Source organism: Peromyscus maniculatus, chromosome 22 (genome assembly GCF_049852395.1).
Source record: "Peromyscus maniculatus bairdii isolate BWxNUB_F1_BW_parent chromosome 22, HU_Pman_BW_mat_3.1, whole genome shotgun sequence".
Lineage (NCBI taxonomy): Eukaryota > Metazoa > Chordata > Mammalia > Rodentia > Cricetidae > Peromyscus > Peromyscus maniculatus.
The window spans coordinates 49228615-49245099 of record NC_134873.1 but is presented as its reverse complement, the minus strand read 5'-3'; the positions used below and the strand labels follow the sequence as shown (position 1 = coordinate 49245099).

Here is a 16485-nt window from a genome sequence, read left to right as displayed (position 1 = left end):
GGCTTTAGTGGAATAAATTTCATTTCACCATCAAAGTGAGTGTTAAGTTTCAGCCGGTAACACTAAAGGGGCTTGTTGCTAGAGGCATCGTTTGGACTATTTTGTGTTCTATAAACACTGAGTTTCTCTTTTGTATTTCAATCTTCATTCCTCAAGTGCTTAGGTTAGTAGTTAGTTGGTCCCACTGAGGGATCGTCCACCAGGGAAGAAGTGGGAACCTGCTTGTTAGTCTGGAGCATGTCCCAAGCGTTAGACTGACTTGAACTTAGAGGGATGTGGGGAGAGACCATTCCTGTCCGTCTACAGGACCAGAGCTGTGCCCAGCCAAGCACACCTCTCCCCTGAAATCCCAGCTAATAAAGTCAAACTCTTCGCTGACTTTTAAGTGTTCCTGTCAGCCTGCATAGCAACCATTCACGTTAACATGAATGACAAGACACTTTGGATGAATAAAGTGAATTTGTCATTAAAAGTTTCCCTGGAAGTCTATGGTCCAGCAAGTAATTTTCTTTCGCTAGTATTTTAGGACTAATTCCAAATCCACCACATTTTTTCCTTAACTAAAAAATTGATGTGATTACAAACTTATAATGCATAAATAATGAGGCCGAGAACTTTTCCATCCTACACATTGTGGGGGTTTGTGGGGTGTCGTTGTTTGCTGTAATGTTGCTCATGAACTGTCCAAATAAGATTTTATATTGGAGACAGGTATGATGCCACATACAAAAAATCTCAGTACTCAAGAGACTGAGGCAGGAGGATCAGGAGTACAGGTCTATCCTGGGCTACATAGCAAGACTCTGTCTCAAAAGAAAGGAAGAATTTTTTAAATATTTTGTATCTTTAATTTGAGGAGTTTTTAAAAATTATTTTTTAACTAAACAGGTAACACAAGAAATTTCTGATAACACAAGAATTTTCAGGCTCCTTGGATCTGACAGGTATGAAGATGGCCTTTATGAAGTGACTGGTACTAAGTATGTTTTCCAGGTCCAATGTAAAGCTGGTTACTCTTTCAAGAGAGTTGAAATTTCTGCATGGTGAACACTGTTTGTTCATTTTTTAACTATTGAAAGACAATCTTCCGAGTAGCGGGAACTCACGGGCCTGTTGGGGATGTTTGCCTCAGTCTCACTGTTGAGAGTGACTTACAGCGAATGTGAACAAACAGAACTCTTTAGTTTTCATGCCAGATAAGATTTTGGACATTTATTCTGAATTACCATCAGATTCTAAACTGCAGATTGTTTTAGGATAATTAGGAAGAACCAAGTTCCCCCCACCCCCAAATTATTCGTATGTTATTGGTTTCTCCTCATCCCTCGCCCTTCACTCCCAAGTCCTAGAGCAGCTTTGATCTGGAGGTAGGCGGTGGTGGGCACCTCCCAGAGCTGGACCCAGCCCTGTAATCATAGGGCCTGGAAGTGGGTTCTGCCCATAGTCAGTGGGCAGCATTTGGAGAGGTCACTAACAGAGAGGCGGGCACGGGGATCTTGTTTTCAGCTGATGTTAGTTTTCATAAAGAAATAACTTTGTGCCCTTGTGTGTTTCTTCTTACTTCTAGGGTTGTGGTTTTGGAAAGTAGACCAACTGAGAACCCAACAGCAAATAGCAATTTATACATTTTGGCGGGTCATGAAAACAGCTACTGAAGACGTGGTGTTCTTGACAGTGACCTGTAGGGACAGTGACCAGGCTGCTGGGCGTCGGTGGACAGGCGTCGGTGGACACGTGGAGCTGTGCAGAGAGAGGCCGCAGGCCTGGCTTCAGTCCCTTCTGAGTTGTTGTGGCATGAGGCCGACAGGAGGGCTTTGTGTTTAGTGGTATGACGTATTTAGCATATTGAACCACACAAGTGCTTAATCCATTGTTCTGTAATGTTTGTACATATAAGCAGTATTTTTCTGTGAAACTTCATTTGCTGAAGACATACACTAAGAATTGATGTAGATAATGTACTTTTATGAGATGTAAAAGTGTCTTATCTGTACAGATGTAAATGTTGATTAAAATGCAACTGGGGTAAATATTTTAAGAATTCTTTAGTATATTCTTGGGTGTGGTTATATTACAAAATGGGATGCTGGCAATGAAACACATTTAACACTATTGTATTTTTATTATATGTAATTTAGTAATATGGATATAAATCTTGTAACTTTTAAAATGGTAACGAGCTGTAATCATTTTATAATCTTGTTTTCAATTTTAATGCAAGTGTACTGGTGTTTCCTTGCACAGAGTATTGCTATGTGATGGACGAGTCACAAAGAAAGCTGTGACGCCGGGAATATGCATTTGGTTCTACAACGTCTTTTTTACGTGGATTTGGATTGTTTTCTATGTGAAACAAACCGATTAACCCCCTGTTGTAGTAACTGATCTTTTTCTATTGAAGCAGAATCGTGTAAGATTGCTTGTCTGTGCTTAGGTACACATTTGAAAAAGACTTAAATCACAGAATGGCGGTACCGTGATAGAACACTGAAGTCGTCTGGGTTAGTGTGCACGAAGACAAAACAGCACTGTTCAAGAGTCCACACTAGACATTTCACAGAATCACACTGAAAAACTGTAACATTCCAGAGTGAAGTGATCAAATTTCTCATGGAATTTTTACTTTTGTTGGCCTTATTTTATTATCATTTTCTTATTTCTTTTGATTTAGAGTATTAATACATGGCCAAAATAATTTAGTTACTACCTCATATAAACATTATAATGGTTACTACACATCACAGGAACTTAGTTTGGTGAAAATCATTTTTGATTGGTTTTTTCCAATGAAATGTATCTATCTTATCGAGATAGGTATCAAGTTGTAGCAAATGCACACTTCTGGCTCTTTTGGTATATGTTCTTTATATTTTGATGTGAGTATGTATACACTAAGAACAAACTAAATTGTGATTTATGCTCTTCATTTATTCTAAGTGATAATGGTTTTAAACATGTTCCTGATTGTACATACTGTAAAATAAACATGTTTTTTAACATGCTGTTGAGTAGTTGATTGTCTTCTGGCTTAACAGCATTAAAGGGAAATGCTTTGTTTTGACTTAAATCTTAAATATCCAATTCTCCCCCAATAGTCATCGTTATTTGACCTGTATTTTTAATGTAATATTCCCGCATTTGAAAAAAGGACATCTTTTGTAGATTCTTGTATTCTTGTCAGGAAAATCAAATTCATAATGTTTTAGTTAGAACAAGAGTTGGCAATTAATATCTTAGCCAAATCTAGCCCACCCCATTTTTGTCAATAAAGTTTTATGAGAACAAGGCACCCCCTATGTATTGACCTGTTGTCTAAAGTTCATATTCAGTATCAGACTTGAGCGGTTTCAGAGGAACATTCTGGCCTGCAGAGCTAAGTGTCTCTTGTCAGGCCTTTTACAGAACATAGTTTGACATGGCCTGAGATAAGACAGCCAAGGAGTGTTGGGGAACACAGTTCTGAAGGTCAGGAATGGAAAGATGAAGTGGGAAGAACTTGGTTGGGTGACCAAGAGTTGCTGTTACAGCGACCTTGGATCATTCATTTCAGAGCCATGTCTGTGTCTAGAATCAGAGCAATTGCGGATATTATTTCCCTAATTATAAATAACCCACATTAATTTTTTAAGATTTATTTATTTATTATGTATACAGTGTTCTATTTGCATGTATCTCTGCAGGCCAGAAGAGAGCACCAGATCTCAGTACAGATGGTTGTGAGCCACCATGTGGTTGCTGGGAATTGAACTCAGGACCCCTGGAAGAGCAGTCAGTGCTCTTAACCTCTGAGCCATCTCTCCAGCTCCCAACATTATTTTTTTAATCCACTTTTATGAGAATAACCACTAACTAGCTGAAAAGCAGACTTGAGGGCAAGCTTTTGAGAAACCAGAGTCTGCTCTTCATGTTGGTGACCAGGGCAGGTGATGTCCTAAACCTCAGCTGGTGTTTACTCCACTTTCCAATACCTGTAGGCTTTGTCTTGGGAGTGTTCACCACATTAAACCGCCAAGCACTTAGAAATACTGCCCCTTCCCTGAACATGTATCTAACTGGTTGTTTATTAACCATAAGCTTTCACAAAATATCCTTGGAATCAAACTCTTTAGGAGTAAGGTCCAATAACTTTGCTTTTATGATATATAAATTATTCTGATATGCCCCACAGAGTAAGAACTGCTGGTATAGATGAAATTTAAGTCAACATTTCTGAATGTGGCCCAAGGATCACTGGTTTCAGAGAATCATTTAGGTGACAGATCCAAGACTCTGCAGAAGAGATCCACTCACACAATCTTGTCTTCATTAACATTCAGGATATCTTTCTCCTTAACTGTGTCCTGGTTTTGAAAAAGGCAGTTGTTTGTGGGTGTTTTGACATGTCTGAGTTGTGTTTTAGTAGAGACCACAAAAATGAAGGTTTAGTCGGTTCCATCATGACTAGCACAGAAGGAAAGGGTGGAGTATGGGGGTGGGTAGCCTGTAACCACTGAAAGGAAGGACTTCTAATATCTGTTGGTGATTTCCTATCTCAATCTCCAGCTTTGGAGAAAAGACAGAAATCCATCCAGGGAGTGTGTTTGGGTAAAAGGAAGGTAAATAGCAGAAGTAAAAAGTGGTCAAGCATGCCTGTAACTCCAAAGGAAGGTCACAAGTTCAAGGCCAGGCTGTGTAGAGAAGGTGCTCTCATGCATTTCCTCTCTCCCTCCATATATATGTACACACACACACACACATAAGAACATACATATACTTTATATGTATATGTATATCATACATACACAAACATTAACAAAAGACACTTCGATGGTACTTTAGGGAAAGAGAAACTTTTATATAGACAGCTGTAGACCGTGTTGGCAGAGAAAAGAAACTTTTGATATAGGGGTGGTCTGGTAGTGGAGATGTTAGAGTTTAGACACGCAGAAATGTGGCATGCTCAAGGAACAGTGACGTTGAACGCAGTGGACAAAGGACCAGGCACCGTGCTGGAGAACGAGGGTGGGCCAATGAAGAGTCTCTGTATCAAGAAGTAGCTTGGAGAAACCCGGAGTATGCACATATCACCCCAATCCTTAGTATTGGGACGTGTAACGCCAGGGCACTCAGTTCAAGTGTCTTCCTTGGCTGCATAGCAAGTTCCAGGCCAGCCTGGGAAATGTGAGATCCCATCTCACAAAAGGTGGAGAGGAGCCCAGTCATGGTGGCAAAGGCAGGCAAATCCTGAGGCCAGCCTTTTGTACTTTGCAAGTTCGAGGACAACCAGGACTGAATCGAGAGACCCTGTCTCAGAAAAATAAAAATAAAATAGGTGGCAGGCTGGAGATATGGCTCAGTGGATAAAGCGTTTTCTGTGCAAGTGTAAAGACCTGGGTTTGAATCCCTAGAACTCACCGGGCTCAACCGAAGTCATTTGTAATCCTAATGCTCTTAGGGCAAGATGGAGAGGCAGGACAATCTCCCTAAATTCACAGGCCAGCCACTCTGTCATACACAAAAGCAAAGACCCTGTCTCAAGTGAAAAGCAAGGAAGACACCCAAGGCCACACACACACACACACACACACACACACACACACACACACACTCACTCACAGGAATCCAGTAGAAATGGAAACAGGCCAACAGGTTTGGACATAAAGTGACTTGGTACACCTGATGAGAAATGTTTTCCAGCAGAAAGGCAGAAACCATATAAAAGCATGTAGGCGTGAGTTTAGATGAACTTAGCGGAATCGTGTGGTCTTGAAAGAGGAGCGAGATGCATGTGGTCCCTGGTTTAATTCTGTTTAAAATGTGATGTTTGAGCATACTTGTGAGAAGATCAGTGGAGAGGTAGAGGAGGAGACACCTGAAGGGAAGTTCGGACGATACGAAGAGAAGCAAAGCACATAGTAGGTGTTTTGTGTGCGTGCCTTGACGTTCGCTTTATAATGTGGGTAACGACGCAAATTCTCCTTCCAGAGGTTTGTCTCTATCCGATGATGTTTGCCTCGCTTCCTTCTACGCTGGGGTGACCAACCTTGTCCCTACTCTGAATCCGCCCGGGACTCCGGAGCATCGTTGCTGAGTTAACGAAAAAAAGGTGTTTGTTCATGAGCCAGCCATGCCTGATGCCTCAGAACCTGACTTCCAAACAGCACAAGGTAAAAGGAGCTAAGAGTGATGGATGACTAACTGAAGGCTGCCCTGGCAGGGAACGAACCGAGCGAGCTCTGGGTGGAAACCTTTGTCTGGAAGCTGCGCGGCCCTGCGCGGCCCGGTTGTCCCGGCGACGGCGACGCTGCTGCAGCTGAGTCTCTCGGGAGTTCCCGTAGCTGCAGCAGACGGATGGACAGACGGCGCGGGCTGGGGTTGCTCACGGCTATACACTGCGCCACCCTCGCCACACCGAGTCTGTGCTGTAAGTGCGGGTTCCTAGGCTAGGGATGGTGGAAAGAGCGGGGTCTGCGGGGCTCCGGAGGACGGGAGCGGGCGCACCCCCGGGAGGGCCGGCCCCTCGTGGGCCGTGGGGATGCCCGGGAGGGTCACGGGCGGGCACGCCTGTGCATCTCGAGACCGCGTGTGGCCTGGGCGCAGGGAAAAGTCAGTGACTGGCTCAGAGGCTTGGAAACGAAACGAGTGCCTCCCGAACTTCCAGGTCTCTTGTGCGCACACCTGAAGCGTGGGGCATAAACAAAACGTTGTGCAGATTCTGTAAACGACGCGGCGAGCTAGTTTCGAGTGTTCTAACGAGATCGACTGTGTTGACCCGAACACCTCCCTACGCAGGTGTGTGCGTTTTAAATTGTAACTCGGTGAGGCAGATCGCAATGCTCCGTCTGTGGAGTCCATTTTCCCCGTCGAGTTTATTAAACATAAATGCGTCTTTGGTTTCACTGGAAACCGGTGACAGTTAGCAGTGGACGGCATCCCTGAGTGATCTTCCCTGGCCTTGACACTGTCCTTTTTTTCCCCTCAACATTCCTAAAGCCAGGCTTTGGTTTGGTTGATTGGTTTGTTTTTAAGTTGCCCGTTAGATCTTAGATTAGGAAAGTCGGTTTTCCTACCTTATTTTTTTCCTGCTCACCACTTCCTCCCTGTCTTAATTTGTTTTGCCTGTGTATTCCTTGTGCTTCCTTAAGCCCTCGGGACTATAAAGTGAAACAGTCGTGAAAATGATCCTCCAAGTGTTCTTTCCTCCTGTGAACCTTATTCTGTAAATCCTTAGCAGTAAGGAAATTCCATGGAAGCTTTCCAATGAATTTAAAAATTTCAGTCAAGTATCACTTACTCCTCTGTCTGTCTATGCGTCTTTTTGCAGTCGTGGGTGGCCCCCAGCCTGCTCCTGCTTCTGTTTTACAGAACTCAAGAGTCAAATACTTTATGAATTCTGGAGTTAGCATGGAAGGTATACCCCTTCAAGCTGAAGGTGACTGATAACTATGCGAAAACATTTTCCATCAATGGCTGTATCTATCCATTTAATCTTGCCCAAATATTGTGCTAATAATAATCAACATGTACAATGGCTTTTGCTTTTTAAAAGAGAAAAAGGAAGATTAGAAAGTGAAACTCTAATAAGACTTAAAAGCCTTCTGTATGCCAGAGAATAGGGAGGGTATCGATGGAAATCCAGTGTGATGAGTAATGTCAGGGGATGTAAGCATCATGTGTGTCCAGAAAAGAGCCCTGCCTTTGGGGACTGGGGCATTTGAGTTGAACTGTGAAAAATGAAGAGATTGGAAATACAATCCTGAAAGGTCAGACATTCCAGGCTGAGAAATAAGAGAGGAGGCTGAAGGTGTTTGGGAAGAATCTGAGAGACAAAACAGGAAAGCTGAATCAGGGTGAGGGAGGAAGAGTTGTAAATATCATGCTATCGTTTGAAGTTGACTCTGTGGCCTTTAGAGGCCATAATGTACTTTAAAGAAAAAAAAAAAATGTACTGGGGGATTGAGATCACTCAGTGCCTAGGAATGCTTGCTGTCCCTGCAGAGGACCTGAGTCTGGTTCCCAGTTCCCCGGCTGGGCAACTCACAACCACCTTAACCGTTCCAGGGCGGTGGCTCTCAGCCTTCCTAATGCTTCAGCCCTTCAATACAGTTCCTCACGTTGTGGGGACCCCAACTATAAACTTACTTTTGTTGCTACTTCATAGCTGTAATTTTGCTACTGTTATGGACAGTGATGTAAATGTCTGTGTTTTCCAATGGTCCTGGGAGACCCCTGTGAAAAGGGTCGTTCGATGTCCCAAGAGGGATCATGACACACAGGTTGAGAACCACAGTTCTAGGGGACACCCTGCTCTGGCCTCTATGGACACCCACACACATGGTGCATGCACACACACAAATACACAAATCACACATTCACACACACACACACACACAAATAAAAACAAATCTTCTTAAAACTTTATTATTGATGTGTGAGCATGCCACAGTGTGTGTGCAGAGGTCACAGGATGGCTTTGTGGGGTTAATTCTTCCACCTTTATAGGAACTCGGGGGATTGAACTCACATCCCAAGGCTTGCCTGGCTAGTGCTGTAGGAAGCTGTTGAGGCCTCCTCCTCCTCCTCCTCTTCTTTTTATTTTAACATCACCACAGTACAGATGACCACAATCAAGAAATTTAAAGTCAAATCCACATACGGTGTTGAGATGTTTCCAGTTGCCCTGGTATTGCTCTTTGCAAACCCTTTCCCCCCACTGCAGAAGGGAATTCGGGATCTCACACTGCATTTCCTTTCCAGTCTCTGTGAATCTGGAGCAGTGTTTTGACCTTTGTCCTTCCTGACCTTGGCATTCTCAGGAAGGGTACAGGCTGTTCCATTATGACGATGCCTGCCAAACACCAACACAGTGGAGATGCTGTGTCTCCTAGGGGTCTTGTATTTTCTAGAAACTTTATGTCTCTAGAAGTGTACCATATGTGTGGGTGGGTGTGTCTCTGACTGCTCTGACCTAGCTTTACGTTCTTAGATTTTGGATTTTGTTTATTTTGTCTTGTTTCTTCTGTTTTTAATGTGTTTTGTTTGTTGTATTGGGGCGGGGGAAGGGTCAGTGTTTTGAAATAGAGTCTTGCAACGTAACCCAGGCTAGCCTCCGGTTCTCAATCCTCCTTCCTCAGCCTCCCAAGTCAAAGTGGAACCTCACTATGCCCTATGAGGTCACTGTCTCAGGAGGCCCATTTATTATTCCTTTCATATGGCTATTCAGTTGTCCTGACATCATTTGCTGGAGAGTCTTCTGTCCCCACTGAAGCACTTTGGCACCATGATTGAAAGACAATTATCAAGAGCTGCGGCGACTTGAAATTGCCGTGACACTCCCAAACGTACGTTGAAATGTAATTACCGTTGGCCGTGTCGGGAGATGGGACCTTCAAGAGGTAATTAGGCCCTGAGGCCTCATGGGTGGGATGCATGCAGTTATTAATCAGTGCATGAGTTCAACCCTCTTAGCTTCCACCTCCCATCATTTGACAGAGCAAGAAAAGGCCGGTGTCTTCATACTGGACTTCCCAGACTCCAGAACTTGAAGTCAGTACATGTCTATCCATTATGAATTATCCAGTCTCAGGTGTGGTATTAGAGCATCACAAGATAAACTAAAGCAAACATAAAAGGCTACTTCTTGACTCAGTGCTATGTTCCATGGATATATATGTCTTTTTCCTTTTGTTTTGTTTTTCTAGACAGGGTTTCTCTGTGTAACAATCCTGGCTGTCCAAGAACTCATTCTGTAGACCAGGCAGACCTCGAACTCACAGAGATCCTTCTGACTCTGCCTCCCTAATGCTGGGATTAAAGGTGTGCGCCACCACTGCTGTGTTGATAATATGTATTTATGCCTCACTTGATTTATTATACCTTTATTAAAATAAATTGTAGCATTAGTAAAATTTGAGTGCAGGTGATATAAATCTCCCAGGTTTGTATTTATTGTGGCTATTCAGAATCCTGAGCATTGTCATATAAATTTCAAATTCATCTGATCAACTTCTATTTTTAAAAAAGCCTATTGACAGCCAGGAATGGTAGTTCATGCTTGTAATCATTAGCTGGGCAGCGGAGGCAGGAGGATTGCCGCAGTTTGAGGTGGCAGTGGTGGCGGCGGTGGCAGCGGCACACACACACCTTTAATCCCAGCACTAGTCAGGTAAAAGGTAGGCAGGTGGATCTCTGTGAGTTCCAGGGATACGTAATGAGACTTTGACTTAAAAAGAAGGAAAGGAAGAAAAGGAGGGAGGAAGGGAGGGAGGGAGGGAGGAAGGAAGGAAGGAAGGAAGGAAGGAAGGAAGGAAGGAAGGAAGGAAGGAAGGAAGGAAGGAAGAAACAAAGAAAAGAAAAAAGAAAGGAAGAAACAAAGGATGAACCAGTGTGTATTCTGAGTCCTGAGAGAAAGCATCCAGTGTTTCATCACTAAGAATGGCATTGACTGTGTAGGTTTTACACATGTTCCTTTGAAATTCCATCCCTTCTATTCTTAATTTGTTGAGATATTTTTCATAAATAGCTATTGAGTTTGTCAAATGTCTTTTCCATATCTACTGAGATAAGCCTGTGAATTTTGTCTTTTCTATTTGTATGACCTTTTTTTTTTTTTTTTTACCTTATTGACTTTCAGATATTAAACCAACTTTGCATTTCTGAGGTAAACCCCATGTCATAAAATCCTTTTCATTTGTGTCTTAGTTGTTTGGGTAGACATGTTGTCGAGTGTTTTCATATGTACAGTGGTTTCTTTATCTGGTTTCTTACCATGATGATACTGGCCCTGGGGAACAAATTAAGAAAGATTTCTTTCTCTTTAGGAATAGTTAGGAAGAGCTATGAAATATTTGTCTTGTATTCTTTGAATATTTGGGCGAATCCATCCATGAGCCATCTCATCCTGGACTTTTGTTTATAGGTAGATTTGTTTACTCATTCACTTTCTATGTAGTCAGATTTTCTATTTCTTCTTGAGTATTTTTGTCTTTCTAGGCACTTGTCCAACCAGCTTGACCACTTTGGTTCCATAAACTTATTTGTTGTGGTCTCTTTAATTTTTAAAGATGCCTGGAGGAGAAACACGTTTGTTTCTTGGTCCCTCAGGGTACGTCCGTCTCGCTGATCTTTCGTAGGGCCAGCCTGTGTGGGGGCAGTTTCTGGTGCGGCATCAGCCCTTAGCCAGCTGGCTCTCTTGTGTTGGGTTCTTGATCATCTGTGGTTTGCAGCAGTTGTGCCTGTGATGAAGGGGATGGATCTCATTTTACACTACCTGTATCTTTTTCTTCTTGTAATGTATTGAGCTTTTTGAAAGTGTAGACCAATGTTCTTCATTAAATTTAGAAAGACTTAGCCATTATTTTGTCCAAAAAAAAAAAAAAATCCTTTTTTGCCTCTGTCTCACTGTTTTTTTAGTTATCTTATTCTTTACGTGCTGATGCTGCTGATTTTGTCCCGGGCATTTCTGAAACTCCCGTCATTTGAAAGTCTGGGGCACTGAAATGGCTCAGCAGATAGAGGAGCTTGCTGCACAAGCCGGGAGACCTGAGTTCAATCCCCGGAACCCACGATGGAAAGACAGAACTGGCTCCACAGACCTTGACCGCTGTCCTCTGACCTTCGCCGGCATGCCATAGGGTGAACACACGCATGCACGCGCACACACACACACACACACACACACACACACACACACACACACGCACACTAATAATTAACTGATTACATTACCAAAGAGTAAACACTGTGGGAGGAGGCTAGACGTCTTAGATGAGGTTAGTCTTGAGAGGAAGATGTGTGTGTCCTTGTCTTTCAAGGATCTCCTGTGTCTTGTAAAATGCCACCTGTGCCTCCACTTATCCCTTTTTCCTTCCCTCTTCAGCCTCCAGTGGGTGCCTCTCCTGTCTCTCTTATCTTCTGACTGTATCAATGCACATGGACTTGATTTTGAGTCTCTCCTAGACCTTTTTGTCCTCTTCACTCTTCCTTACAGACCACACCCCTCTCTCACCTTTGCTCTGTGCTAACTCTTAGAAAGGGGCTTCAAGAGAGGACTCTCCCAGAGCTGGGCTTGGTGATTCCTTTGTGGAGGGCACGCCTCTCGTCGTGCACGGGATGCTCGAGGTTTGTGTGTGCTTCGTGCGTTATTTACAAAGAGATCACATCGTGCAGCGTCCTTCTCCTTGGTCGCCTCTGCACTTCCCTCCGCTGCATGTCTTGGAGAGTCACTGCGGTGTAATGTGGAGTGTGCTTGGGAGCCTTGGATAGGAGCAGGGGGTCAGAGAGCAGACTAGGTATCACTTTTAGCATACCCGTGTCAGGATGACCCTGCATGCTACTTTAATGTAATTAATGATACTTCTGTAAAGCAATATAGTATAATCAATAAAGTTTCCAGGGCCTAATCTGCTGTGGATTTTCCCTGCTGTTTTTTTTTTTTAATGGGGTTGATATTTTCCTCCTTTAATGGGGATTTGAATCCACTATTTAAAAAACTAACAAAAATTTTTCTAAAAACACTATACGAGTAATAATCATTTATCCAGCTAAACGTTATTTCCCATAATATAATTTTGTTCTGCATTTTTGAGACAGTGTCTCACTGTGTGGTCTATACTGGCCTTTCATTTATAATCTTCCCACCTCAGCATCCCAAGGGCTACTGGTGTGTGTGTGTGTGTGTGTGTGTGTGTGTGTGTGTGTGTGTGTGTGTTTTCTGAGAGAAAATCTCATGTATCCCAGACTTGCCTGGAGCTCACTATGTAGCTAAGGGCGACCTTGGGCTTTCTGATCATCCCGCCTCTGCCTCTCCCCAGTGCTGGGACTACAAGTAAGCACTACCACGCCATCAAATCCGAGAGCTTCCACCATGCTAGGCAAGCGGTCTACCAACTGAGCCACACAGGCGCCCCCTAGTGTGTCTTTTTATTGTGGCAAGTAAGGGTCCATAGCGTCTCTCTCCATTGAGATAACCTCTGGATGAAAAAGACAATATTAATAATCGCCTGAAGTATATTTATTTGGAACATGAGAACTTTTAGCAGTGGTTAGCTCCTCCACTTAATATTATTACTTCCAAGACCTCAATGAAACAGTTCTTCAAATTGCGTACTGTTACAAAATAGGCCAGAGGCGGAGTAGTGTGGTTTCAGTTGTACCTTGTGGAACCTGAAAGTCTGATTCTGATTCCATACCAGCTCCACCACGCTTCAGTTTCTCATCTACACAGCTGGATAAAATAACACCAGAGTGTTTATACAGACTGTATGGAAGTAGGCGATGCTATCTCAATGCTCCCTCCTACAGTTACCATCATTAAATTATGCACACAAGATTTTACTGGATAAAGGGGTAGAATTTTTTAGGCTAATTTCAAATTTTATAGCATCAATTTCCTACCCTGATTTATGTAATCATCTTGGCCTTATCTCTCATTGAATGTTTAGTCACAATTATAAGCATAAACAATGGGAATGATAATAAAATGAGAGCCAGTGTTTTCTTAGAGATCCCTGTGGATATGAAACCCTTGGGGAAGAATTAGAAAAATGTACCTCCTTTCTGATGTATGATTATTATTATTTTCTTGGGGGGATTTAAAAATGGGTCAGTCACCCCAATACAAATAAAAGCTAAGAACAAGAAATGGCACCTTAACCAGCTGGATGGATCAGGTTAAAAAGGCAACCTGGGTTACAACCTCAGGACTACTTGGTAGGAGAGGACTGGCTGACACACAAACACACACACACACACACACCCCTCACATCCATACCACATAGACCACTTCCTACACACACATGCACATCTCATATTCATATCACATACACACAATAATAATAATTAATAATGAAGTATAACCCAAACTTTTTTGTTTTGGTTTTTTTCGAGGCAGGGTTTCTCTGTGTAGCTTTGCGCCTTTCCTGGAGCTCGCACTCTAGACCAGGCGGGCCTCGAACTCACAGAGATCCGCTGGTGGCGCTTGCCTTTAACCCAGACCTTTTAAGGAAATGGTGTTCTGAGAAAATCCGCATTGTTCGGTGACCACGGTTTTCTTCCTTCTGTCCACCAGGTGGAGGTGTAGAGCTTTGTACTCTGCCTTGTTGCGAAATTCTTCCCCCTGACTGTGCGGTTCCGGTGAGTTAGTTAGGAAGGCAAACACCGTATTCAAGAGTATGAACGTCCCTCCCCTTCCTTCCAAGGCGCTTTACAGCCTTGCATTTTAATCATTTCCTCGAGGATAATAAAAGCAATAGATTGAGTAAAGGTTCTTCCCCCAGCTTGTTTCCCGTGACCTGTGGTCAGCACTGAGCCGTCATCAGAAATGACACTCACCATCCCCACCATCCCCCCCCCCAACCCCCCACCCCGCAGGCCTTGCAGTAGCTGGACGAATACAGAGCTGTGCTTGCAAAATAGCACCCGAGCGCTTATTTCTACTGCACGAAGAAAGCAAAAACCAGAGGGTGGAAATAAACCGCCGGCATCCCGGGCAATCTGTCCGTATATATGAACTGTGAGAACACTGTGTCCCGCGTAACCCCATGAATGAGAGTCGCTCTTGTTTTCTAGGTGCGACGCTGTGCGTCCATCACGACGCTACCTTAAGACGCTCTCACTGAAATGGAAAAGTATGAAAAACTGGCTAAGATTGGAGAAGGGTCTTACGGGGTTGTCTTCAAGTGCAGAAACAAGTCGTCTGGACAAGTGGTAGCTATCAAAAAATTCGTGGAATCCGAAGACGATCCTGTTGTTAAGAAAATAGCACTGCGAGAAATACGGATGCTGAAGGTAGGTCACGTGCTCCGCATCGGTTGCAAGGGGCACACTAAAGCGACCCAGACTTTTAAAGTCGGATGTCTTTTCCACTGGACTGAAATTCCTGGGGATCAGCAACTTTGGGAAACAGGGTTGGACTTTGGCCTCTTTGGTTTTTTTTAATCTGATGTGTGTGAGCCTAGCAGTAGGTGGTTAAAACATGGAAGTACTCGGCATTCCGTCCACCACATCCTGATTGGGAAACATCCACTCTGTCCTAAGTGTCCTGACCCTACTATTTACCAACTGCCCTCCACCTGGCCATCTTCTGGACATTGCCCCCACACACTTTCCCAACCAACCAGCAAAACTACATGAACACGTCCCAGCACAGAGGGGACCCCATGCCCCTGTAGAGATCAACATGGATCCACGCTAAGAATCACCCAGCCATGTACACTGGTTTTTACCTTTTTTTCTTTTTATTTCATGTGCATTGGTGTTGAGTCTCCTGGAACTGGAATTACAGACATTTGTGAGCTGCCTGGTGGGTGCTGGGAATTGAACCCAGGTCCTCTGGAAGAACAGTCAGTGCTCTTAACCTCTGAGCCATCTCTCCAGGCCCCTACATTTTTTTTTCTTTTGTTACCATTGCTTTTACTCTGACGGAACTCAATGTAGAAGTTTCATGTGTTCTCAAAAGAAATGTTTCCCTAACCTAAAAAATCCCTCCATTTTCAGAGCTATAAGACCCAGGATGAGCTTCTCCAACATGAACGCCGGTGGGAACCCCTGGGGATCCCACTGAAATGCAGAGTCTGGAGGTGGGGGGGTTGGGGATGGGTCCTGAAGCACTCATTTCTAACAGGCTTCCTGAGGTGGAGAAGCTACCAGTGTGTGAATGCACATTTGAAGAGCACACAGCCAGCCTTCTGTTTTGTTTTTTGTTGTTGTTGTTGTTTGTTTGTTTGTTTTTTGTTTTTTTGTTTTTTGTTTTTTTGAGAGTGTTTCTCTGTGTAGCTTTGCGCCTTTCCTGGAACTCGCAGAGATCCTCCTGCCTCTACCTCCCAAGCGCTGGGATTAAAGGTGTGCGCCACCACCGCCCCAGCTCATTTTCTAAGTATCTTCTGTTACTTTTTAGTGGAATTTCAGCTTGTAAAAGTGAATAGTTACATTATTTCTCCTTTTCAAATGTCTTGTGCAGGAGTTCCCGCCCCCCCACATCTAATCTATTGCAGTGTTTCATTTAAAACAGAATTTGATTTAAAACATGAGTCGCTCTTACCACATGACCAGCAGGGGGCGCTAGTGACCCAGGCTATTCTGGCGATACTAGGTTTTTGCTTACTTGTTTATCATTTCCGAGTTAAAACTGCCCCGATCTGAGGATGCGCTTTAACGTGCAAATTAGCCACGCGTTGTTCTGTGAGGCGTCTGGTGATGGCCCACAACCGCTTTCCCGCGTTTTGCTGTTGCTCCGTGGCTAGCCCCGAACACATCCTTTTTTATTTTGCTCACACTCTCCTCCTGTTTACCTTCCAGCGGCCTCCTTCTCCCTCCACTACCTGTTTCACTTTAGGCAACCACAGAGCGGGCTAAGCCAACGTCACCGGCTAAAGCTGCTGTGGATCGCCACAGGCTTGCCCACAGACAGTTTGCCCGGGTTAAACTTGGACACAGCGGCCGGCGGCGGCGGCGTGGAGCTGCAGTGTGTGTGAATCCCTTGTCCACCTGGCAGGAAAACTGTCCCGC

General features: G+C 43.8%; 2 protein-coding genes across 15 annotated transcripts in view; both read left to right on the top strand.

The window, feature by feature from the left end:
- The window catches only part of Map4k3 (mitogen-activated protein kinase kinase kinase kinase 3), a 161012-nt gene extending 158010 nt beyond the window's left edge, over nt 1-3002 (top strand). For all 7 annotated transcript variants that reach the window (XM_076558828.1, XM_076558829.1, XM_076558830.1 and 4 more), the window contains 2 exons: nt 889-944; nt 1568-3002. In XM_076558828.1, coding sequence (XP_076414943.1) covers nt 889-944; nt 1568-1655 — 144 coding nt within the window. In that variant the 3' untranslated portion in view covers nt 1656-3002. The remainder of the gene's footprint in view (nt 1-888; nt 945-1567) is intronic.
- Nucleotides 3003-5964: 2962 nt separating this feature from the next.
- The window catches only part of Cdkl4 (cyclin dependent kinase like 4), a 63359-nt gene continuing 52838 nt past the window's right edge, over nt 5965-16485 (top strand). For 4 of the 8 annotated variants that reach the window (XM_076558834.1, XM_016006845.3, XM_016006847.3 and 1 more), the window contains exons 1-2: nt 6276-6403; nt 14548-14766. In XM_076558834.1, the coding sequence (XP_076414949.1) occupies nt 14599-14766 (168 nt within the window). In that variant the 5' untranslated portion in view covers nt 6276-6403; nt 14548-14598. Of the gene's footprint in view, nt 6404-6640; nt 6772-14047; nt 14113-14547; nt 14767-16485 lie in introns of those variants that run through there. The other 4 variants (XM_076558833.1, XM_016006846.3, XM_042267116.2 and 1 more) reach the window with 4 other exon arrangements.